General features: G+C 35.3%; 1 protein-coding gene across 1 annotated transcript; it reads right to left on the reverse strand.

The window, feature by feature from the left end:
- Positions 1-8674: 8674 nt before the first annotated feature.
- On the reverse strand, positions 8675-9747 carry LOC132608718 (ethylene-responsive transcription factor 2-like). Its single transcript, XM_060322458.1, has one exon. It carries the CDS (start codon positions 9579-9581, stop codon positions 8787-8789), a length of 795 nt encoding a protein of 264 aa, XP_060178441.1. The 5' UTR covers positions 9582-9747; the 3' UTR covers positions 8675-8786.
- Between the last annotated feature and the right edge of the window lie 478 nt (positions 9748-10225).

The raw sequence follows: 10225 nt of genomic DNA on the forward strand, positions 1-10225 counted from the left end.
TTTATAGCCTTATTCTGCCGCCTTTACAATGTGGTATTCCTACTAGGATTCTAATTCTACTTCTACTAGGATCCTAATTTACCTTAATTAACAATTTCCTTAATTACAATTCTACTTCTACTAGGATCCTAATTTACCTTAATTAACAATTTCCTTAATTACAATCTTCCTTAATTACAATGTATACACATATACATTGTATACTAGGTCGTATACTGTTGTATTGTGCATGCATACAGTTTGCATGAACTGCAGCTTTATGCACTGCTTGTATCTTCAACTTCAACATCTTCAACACTTCCCCTCAAGCTAGTGAGAGGTAGAACATCCACTCCTAGCTTGCTCCTAAATCCTGAAAACTGCTACTTTGTGAGTGCCTTGGTATGAATGTCTACTAGCTGATCTTGTGATCTTAGGAAGTGAGTTATGAGCTGTCCTCTGGCCACTTTTTTCGCTTACAAAATGGTAATCCATTTCAACATGTTTGGTTCTAGCATGTAGGACAGGATTCACAGTCATGTATAGTGCACTCAGATTATCACAAAATAGAATTGGAGCTGATGTCAATGTGACACCAATGTCTCTAAGAATGTAGGTGATCCAAGTAACTTCAGCTGCAGCTGAGGCCAATGCCCTATACTCTGCCTCTGCACTTGACCTTGCAACAGTGTGTTATTTCTTAGATTCCCAAGAGATACAATTAGCACCTAGATAGATTGAATATCTAGTAGTTGACCTTCTTGTGGTAGCACATCCACCCCAGTCTACATCAGAAAATCCGTACAGTCTTAGAGGTGATTGTGTGATCATTCTGAGTCCAAGTTGTATTGTTCCCTTCACATATCTGAGAATTCTCTTAACAACTTGGAAATGTTCAACAGTTGGTGATTGCATGAACTGACTGGCTAAGTTGACAGCATGAGCTAGGTTTGGTCTAGTCAATGTGAGGTACTGTAAGCTCCCTATAATGCTCCTGTATACTGAGGCATTAACTTGACTTCCCTTTGCTTCATGCAAACCATGCTTTTGTGCTAGAGGTGTGTTTATTGCCTTGGCCATCTCCATATCAGTTTTCTTGAGTAATTCTTTGGCATACTTGCTTTTGTTTAGATGAATACCTCCTTTGAAGTATGTAACCTCAATGCCAGGAAAGAAATGTAGTGGACCAAGGTCCTTCATTGCAAACTCCTTACTCAGTGTTGTAACTATCCTTTGGATATGTTGAAGTGAACTGCTTGTAATCACAATATCATCAACATATAGGAGGAGTAGAATAGTACCTTCTCTACAGTATAGAACAAATAATGAGGAGTCTGCTCTACTGCACTTAAAACCAAGATGTAGCAAGTGTAAGCTGACCCTATCAAACTAAGCTCTAGGTGCTTGTTCGAGACCATAGAGTGCCTTCTTTAGAGAACACACATGATCAGGATACTATGGATCAATAAAACTTGGTGGTTGTGTCATATAAACTTCTTCCCGCAGATGTCCATGTAGGAAGGCATTCTTGACATCAAGTTGCCTAATAGGCCACTATAGACTAACAACAACTGATAAAACTACTCTTATAGTAGTGGCTTTGACAACAGGTCTGAAAGTTTCTTTAAAATCAATTCCCTCAAGTTGAGAGTATCCTTTAGCAACCAACCTGGATTTGTGTCTTTCTACAGATCCATCTGACTTCAATTTGGTTTTGAACACCTATCTTGACCTAACCACATTTATCTGAGCTGTCCTAGGTACCAAAATCCAAGTGTGGTTCTTGTGAAGAACATCTATTTCTTACTTCATAGCAGCATACCAGCCTGTACTTCTAAGTGCTTGAATCACAGTTCTTGGTTAAGCTTCTGTTGCCTTACTGATTGATGCAAAGGCTGTATGAGTAGTTTGTGCCTTCTTAGACTTAAACCTTGTCACCATGTGATGTCCTGCTACTGGAGGTTGCTCATTAACTATAACTTCAGTAGTGCCATCTTCAGTCTGTGTATTAGGCTCAAGATTCTGAGTATTATTTCCAGTGTTGAACCATTTTGAGAAGTCCACTTCTATTTGTATGCCTTGTGGATTTGATACAGTAATGGTATCAACAGCATGAGCAGACTCACCATCATGGATTTGACTTTCCTCAATGTCACCACTGCTTTCATCACTTGAGCTGTGACTTACTAGTTCTTCTGCATCAATACTTTCAGTGCCATCATCTGTAGTATCAACATTGTGATCAACCGTTGTGGTCTGAGTAGATGAACCTGGTGAGCCTGATTCTGCTGCAATGTGATCAACCACATCAGTATGATGAGAATAAGTAGTTGTGTCTGTCAATACTTCCCCTGAATTGGAAGCACCACTGTAGGATAAAGTTTTATCCTACATAGGGAAAAACTCAAGAAAAGTGGCTAAGTGAGTAGAAGAATTCTGAGAAAGCTGAGAGGACTGCTCTGGCTGCACATAAGGAAGGGTGTGTTCATCAAAAATCACATGCCTAGACACAAACACCTTCCTAGTAGATGGCTGATAACATCTATACCCTTTGTGCAGACTACTATAGCCAATAAACACACATGGATAGGTTTTTGGAGTGAACTTAGTTTGTCCTTTAATCTAAGGATAGCACCTACATCCAAAAACTTTAAGGTTGTTATAGTATGGTGAGGCACCATGTAACTTAACAAAGGGTATTTCATTCTTGAGGACTGAGGATAAAAGCCTGTTTATCAAAAATACTGCAGTAAGGAAGCCTTCTACCCAAAGAAAAAGAGGTAATTTGGCATGAAAGAGCAGTGTGAGGCCAGTTTCTACAATATGTCTGTGTTTCCTCTCAAAGATTCCATTCTGTTCAGGTGTGTTAGGACATGACATCTGCCTTATGATTCCACAGTTTTCCAAGTGTTTGATAAAGTCATTACTAATGAACTCACCACCTCCATCACACTGGAAGATCTTAATTGGCTTAGAAAATTGTTTTTCCACCATCTTCTGAAATTTCACAAAGTTTTCAAAAAATTCAGACTTCTTCTTGATTGAATATAACCAACTATATCTTGTATGATCATCCACAAACAAAATATAGTATCTCATGTGCTGAGAGGATTCAATAGGAGCAGGTCCCCACAAATCACAATTTTGAGCAAAGGTTCTTTCTCTATTTTATTTCTCAAAGCAAAAGGAAGTTTTCAACTCTTTCCTAACTGGCAGCTAGTACAGAAAACAGGAAATTTATTCCAACTCTTAACATCTATAAACTTATTTTTAACTAAAAATTGTAAAGACTTTAAACTAGGATGGCCTAATCTAGCATGCCAAATTCCATCTGTCTTCTTCCAGCTTGTTAATCCAAAGATGTTGTTATCCTCCAATGCATAGAGTCCTCCTCTCTTAGTTCCCTTGGCCATGTGTTTTCCTGACTTCTTGTCCTTAACAACAAAATCAGATTCATCAAACTCAAGAGTACATGCATTATCCTTTGCAAGTTTTCTAACAGACAACAAATTCTTATTTATCTTTGGAACTACTAGAATTTCTTTGACTTTCAAACCAGACTTGGTAGTGTTACCAACATGGGTAATATCTAGATGGGATCCATTGCCAACAATAATTTTATCAGTTCCATTATAGGCTTTAAGGTCAGATAAATTACCTATGTTGTTGGTCATATGAGTTGTTGCTCCAGAGTCAACATACATTGCATTATCCTTATATGTTGTACCTTGTAAGTTGACTGCTGATAAAGCTTGTGGAAGATTTTCTTCAGCCTGATATGAGTAATCCCACCTATAGAAACACTTGAGGGCTGTGTGGTTGTTTCTACCACAAATTTGGCAAGGATTGGCATATGACTCCTTGTCCCTCACTTGATTTGAGATTTTTCCTTTGTGATTATTCTGACTGTAGTTCCCTTGTTCTGCAGGTTTGAAACCTCTTTCCCTTGAGTTCTAGTTAGAGTTTCCTCTATTCTGATTATAGTTGCCTCTGCCTCTACCTCTGCCTCTTTGTGCAGAGAAGGCCATGTTGTGGTTTTCCCGAATCACTTCCTCACCATCTTCTCTCATGTCAAAGCCTCTAAGGTCATTGACAAACTGGTTGAGAGTAGGATAAGGTGATTTTCCAAGCATGACAATTCTAAAGGTCTTGTATTTTGCACCAAGACCTCTTGCAAAGTTTATAACCTTGCTATCATCATCAACAGGTTTGTGTATGGCAAAGAGGCCATCACATATTCCCTTAAACTTTTTTATGTATTCATCAAGTTTTCTTGATCCTAACTTGATATTTTGGAGTTGTTGTTTGAGTTGAAACTCCTTGTCCTAACTCGATATTTTGGAGTTGTTGTTTGAGTTGAAACTTCTTTTCTTTTGTTGCTTGAAGATATTCCTCTTCTAAGCACTCCCACATCTCTTTTGTTGTAGAACAACCAACAACTAGATACATACTTTCTTCAGTCATGGTGCCTGAAATCCAAGTTCTCAGCAGTACATCCTTTTCTTCCCATTCACTGTCTTGCCCAGCCCTTTCCTTGCCTGCAGCTGTTGTTTCCTTCTCATCTGTGTCTAATGTTTCACCCAAGCTTGGATTGTCCTCCTTAATCCACTTAGTTACTTTCAAAACTTGCAAGATTTGTGTTCTCCAAATCAGGTAATTGGTTGGCTTAAGCTTGATAGGACAAGCAGCAATTAGGTGATGAAGGCTAGAGAGGTGGACAGTGACATGGAGGTTGAGTTTGATGCCATTATGAAGAGGTTTATGAGGGAGATTAATCACGCAGCTTGGCTTTATGTTGAATGCTCTGATACCATGTAGAAAACACAGTACAAGAAGTAATAAAAAACTGAGCTTTATTGATCTTTTTTTGTGCGTGTATATCATGTATACAAAGGCTATATTTATAGCCTTATTCTGCCGCCTTTACAATGTGGTATTCCTACTAGGATTCTAATTCTACTTCTACTAGGATCCTAATTTACCTTAATTAACAATTTCTTTAATTACAATTCTACTTCTAATAGGATCCTAATTTACCTTAATTAACAATTTCCTTAATTACAATATTCCTTAATTACAATTTATACACATATACATTGTATACTAGGTCGTATACTGTTGTATTGTGCATGCATGCAGTTTGCATGAACTGTTGCTTTGTGCACTGCTTATATCTTCAACTTCAACATCTTCAACAAAATTCAGGCTCTATTTTGATAGCTGATGTCGAAGGCTCATTAATGGCATTGTTGTAGATACACGTGGTCGCTGTGTCATTTTCATTCACTGGGAAATTTTCCCACTTATCAGAGAAAAAATTAGGATAAATTTGGGTCTCAATAATGCTATTATTGTTCTGGCAATAAAGAGAAGTAGAATGTTCAGAAACTGTCGTGATAGGTAAGTCGCAATCTTCAAGTAAGTGTTGCCTAATCGATTCGAGAAGTTCAAAATCATTCATAAATTCATTGTTTTCAAATATCATTTTTCTGGAAGGAACTGAAAAAAAAAAGAATTAATTTTTGAAAATTTGAGTTGTTCAGATTGAATTATGAGCTTTCTGATGAAGGGTTAATGGAATTTGATTTATATATGAAAATTTGAAATGTGGTTTGAATATTTGAGAGTGGATTTTACAGAAAATAGAAAGGGAATGAAGCTTTGAGTTTTTTGGATGAGAATGGTGAGTTGAGGTGTATATATATGAGAAGAGATTCATGCACGTAGCTGAGACTTCTCATGAAGAATAATTAAATCAACTATTATTTGAGGTTCCATGAAGTTTCTATATGGAGAAAAGTTGAAAAATAGTTTGGTAAATGAAGCCTGCAAGCACGTATATTAATAATTTAAGCAAAATGGTAAGCAGTGAAGTCTATGTAAATACCAAAGATATTAATCGTACCAAATTGTTAACTACTTATTTTATTGGTTTGTGCTCATAAATTTAATTGATTCAGTAAAATTTATTGATCAGACTAATTAGAATTTGTATTGCCTAAAGTTTATAAAATCGAGAGCTGTTATGATTCAAGTCCATGGTTTATGTGTACTGTCCGCTTTGGCTCAACAGAGTTCATGAATTTTTTTCTTGGGCTACGTCATTATCGAGCCTGAGAGGTAGCAAACCATCTGAACTTATGTTACGTCTTAAGAGCTCTTCATTTTCCACTTCTATTCTGATGGATCCAATAATGACTTCGCAAGTGTCAGTTATTGATTTGGCAGAACTCGAACTTCACGACAAAATTTTGGAAGACGATGATGAATTCAACCACGAGATCGCAGATTTCGCTGTCACTGATTTGGCAGAAATCAACTTCACATTAAATTCCAGAAGCCGATGATGGGTTCAACAATGAGTTCACGAATTTCACTTTTACTGATTTGGTAGCTCATACTTCACATCAAAATTCTAGGAGTCGATTATGGATCCAACAGTAAGTTTGCAAATTTCACCGACACTACTTTTCAAAACCATAAGAGCCCGTGACGAATTTAAGGTTAGAGTTCGTGAACACTACTTTTCAAAACCATAAGAGCCCGTGACGAATTTAAGGTTAGAGTTCGTGAATTTCACTATTGCTAAAATTATTAAGATCGCAAAGTTAACCCCTTATAAAATGACAATGACATGGCAGCAATGAGAAGGATTTTCTTTGAAAAGAAAGTAAGAGTCAAAGTTTGAAAGTCAAGGTTATGGATAGGTTTTTATTTTCTTTACATTTGTCATTGAATTGATGTAAGCAAGACATGGCACCCGCACGTGTGGTTAGAATCTTCTGTCCAACAAAAATGTATTATAAAAAGGATTTAATGTTTGACAAGTTGGCATTAAGGTTTAATCATACAATGAAACTAATAGTTGCGAAGGTGGCAACAACGTTAGAAGCTTCGTAGCTCATACTTTTAAATAGAGTTCAAATTAAATATCTTGACATTGTAAAGTATTATAATGTTATTAGTATAAATTTAATCAGTTATAATGTGTTATCGTTGTATATTTCAATTCAAGTTTGATATGAAGATTCGTTGTTATTGATCAATTTAATTAACCAAAAAAATCATACCATTAATGCACAAAAAATAAAATTTTATTAAGCAATCGAAGCGGAGGGTCATGCTTCATGACCAAAGCTATGCGCTTCTTGTTGGGATCAAAATAATGTCATGCGGAAGCTTGCAAATGCAAACATTTAACAACGATAAATCAGATAACAAAGAATATATACTAAAAACACATAACATTATAATATGATTTGGTCAAGTGACTCACATTTGAAAAACTAATATAAAAAAACATAAAACCTATTGAGAGAATAATCTCCCCTAAACAAGACTCCTTTAGAGACTACATTGCGGATGCTACTGTGTTTTAGTTGTGGGAAGAATGTCTTCAATTTATAGATGTCCAAAACTTTTCCTCCAAGACAAGAAATAGTCAAATATGGAAGATAAATTATATTTTCCTTCTAGGAAAAGTATCATTCAATAGAAAAGTAAAACTCAAATATGGTAAGAAAATCAGGGCAAAACCCTAACAAATCTTTCGCCTTGGCCAGAATTTTCTGGCAAAATAGTCTCCATCCTCTTTCTTCACATAATCTTCATCACTGTTTCATGTCATGGTTAAAAATAAGATTAAAAAATATTATGGGTTAAAAATTGGTTTAAAAATATTTTGCTTTATTTTTAAAGATGTAGCAGCACGATGTTGAAAATATAGTTGAAAATTCATCTCCACATGTAATACTCTGGATGAAATCTTCATTATCGTGAAATCGACGTTGTAATTTGATTTGAATTTGCCTTCAACCGTTTTTAACCTCCTTCAATACCACTTATTGGATCAAAATAACAGGGCGTCATGCGGAAGCTTACAAATGCAAAACCTTAATGGCGACAAATCAGATAACAAAGAAAATATACTAAAAAAACATAATTGTATTATATGATTTGGTCTAGTGACCTACATATTGAAAAATTAATATAAAAAAAAGCATAAAATCTATTGAAAGAATAATCTCGCCCTAAACAAGACTTCTTTAGAGACCACACTAAGGATGCTACTGTGTTTTAGTTGTGGAAAGAATGTCTTCAATTTATAGATGTCCAAAACTTTTCCTCCAAGACAAGAAATAGTCAAATATGGAAGAGAAATTATATTTTCCTTTTAGGAAAAATAAAAAGTAATTATGGTTATACTTTGGCTTTCCTTCAATAGAAAGGTAAAACTCAAATCTGATAAGAAAATCATGATAAAAACCCTAACAATTCTGATGAGCGTGCGCTTTATAGAAGATGCACACACCGATCATAATAAGGAACTATACTTACTTGAATCTCAAAATGGATAGGATGAGAAACTATTGCTTATTTGAGTCTCAATTATGAGAAATTGAATTAATATTAGCATATTGTGTAGTAGATGTTGAATTGTTTTATTTTAAAATTGATTATTATAATATTAATTTCATACATGTATCATGATTTACTTTGTCGTAAATTATGCACTTTTTAAAATGTGCCCTTTACCTTTTGCTTTCTCGCTTTATATCTCATACCCTTATTACTTTATATGCGTCCACAGTTATTTAAAATTAATTGGTATATTAATTTCAAAATATGACACACTCCAAATGTTTAAAGGAGAACAAAATCACAAATTCTTCAATTCTCCCGAGAAGATGAAATTTCTACAAAGAGAATTAGGAAATAGCTTAATAAAAATTGAATTCACACCTATTGCGTGAAAATATACAAATTCAAAAAACCCAAATACCCCACATTTTTTTACCACTGCCTCCTCAATTATATAGCTGAGCAACCTTCTTCATCCTCTTCGTCGATGCATCTTCGGACGACGAGGACGAAGAACTCTCTGGCGACATCGATGACCTCTTCGAACCAACCCTAACCGGTTCCGGTTCACCCAAATTAACCCTCAATGGAAAATTCAACAATGCACGTGAACCCCGAATCCGATAAGCCGCCTTATCATAGGCCAACGCCGCGTCCTCCGCCGTCTCGTACGTCCCTAGCCAAACCCTCGCCCCATTCTTCGCTGGATCCCTAATCTCGGCAGCGAATTTTCCCCATGGCCTCTGTCTTACTCCCCTGTAATGCATCAATTTTGAAGCCGGCTTTTGCTCCCTACGAGCTCTCTTTGGCTTCTTGATAGCAGATGCTGAAGGCTCATTAATGGAATTGTTGTAAATAAATTTGTTTTCTATGTCATTTTCATTCATTGAGAAATGTTCCCAATTATTAGGGAAGAAATTAGGAAAAATTGGGGTGTCAATGCTATTGCTGACACTAACTTCAGGCTCAATTTTGATAGCTGATGCTGCAGCCTCATTAATGGCATTGTTGTGAATAAACATGTTTTCTGTGTCATTTTCATTCATTGGGAAATTTTCCCAATTATCAGAAAATAAATTAGGAAACATTTGAGTCTCAACGCTTTTATTGTTCTGGCAATAAAGAGAAGTAGAATGTTGAGAAATTGTTGTAACAGGAGATTCCCGATCTTCAAGTAAATGTTGTCTTATTGATTCAAGAAGTTCAAAATCATTCATAAATTCACTGTTTTCAAACATCATTTTGCTGAAAGGAACTGGAAAAAAAAATGAATGAAATTTTGGAAATTGGAATAGTTCCAAGTGAATTATGAGCTTCTTGATGAAAAGGGTTAATGGGATTTAATTTATATATCAAAATATTGGAATGTGGTTTGAATATTTGAGAGTGAACTTTGCAGAAAATAGCAAGAAGACGAAGTTTTGAGTTTTTGGGATGAGAATGATGAAAGGGGTATATATATGTGAAGAACATGCACGTAGTTGATAACCTTCATGAATAATAATTAAATAAACATTTTATGGAAACTTTATGGAGGTTCTGAGAAGTTTCTATTTGGAGGAAAGATGAAAAAGAGTTTGGTAAATGAAGCCTGCAACCACGTGCATTATTATGTTAAATAGTAAACAGTGAAGTCTATGTAAATACCAATGACATATTATTAATACAATCAAACTTCTCCATAATGACATTGTTTGCCGGTTTATCCGAATATATACGTTATAGCCGAGTCAAGGGTCGAGCTAGCATTCTGACTACGGATTTGCTAGAACTCAGTAGATTTGACGCATTTATATTAAAAATTTACTTAATATGTATACATAATTTATAAGGAATCCCATAATTGTCTTTTTAAAATCTAAAATCCATAAATTAAAAAAAAAAA

Source organism: Lycium barbarum, chromosome 9 (genome assembly GCF_019175385.1).
Source record: "Lycium barbarum isolate Lr01 chromosome 9, ASM1917538v2, whole genome shotgun sequence".
Lineage (NCBI taxonomy): Eukaryota > Viridiplantae > Streptophyta > Magnoliopsida > Solanales > Solanaceae > Lycium > Lycium barbarum.

Bases quoted from the DNA above. Each gene is read 5' to 3' on its own strand.
- LOC132608718 (XM_060322458.1), bottom strand. From the start codon at position 9,581: ATGATGTTTGAAAACAGTGAATTTATGAATGATTTTGAACTTCTTGAA.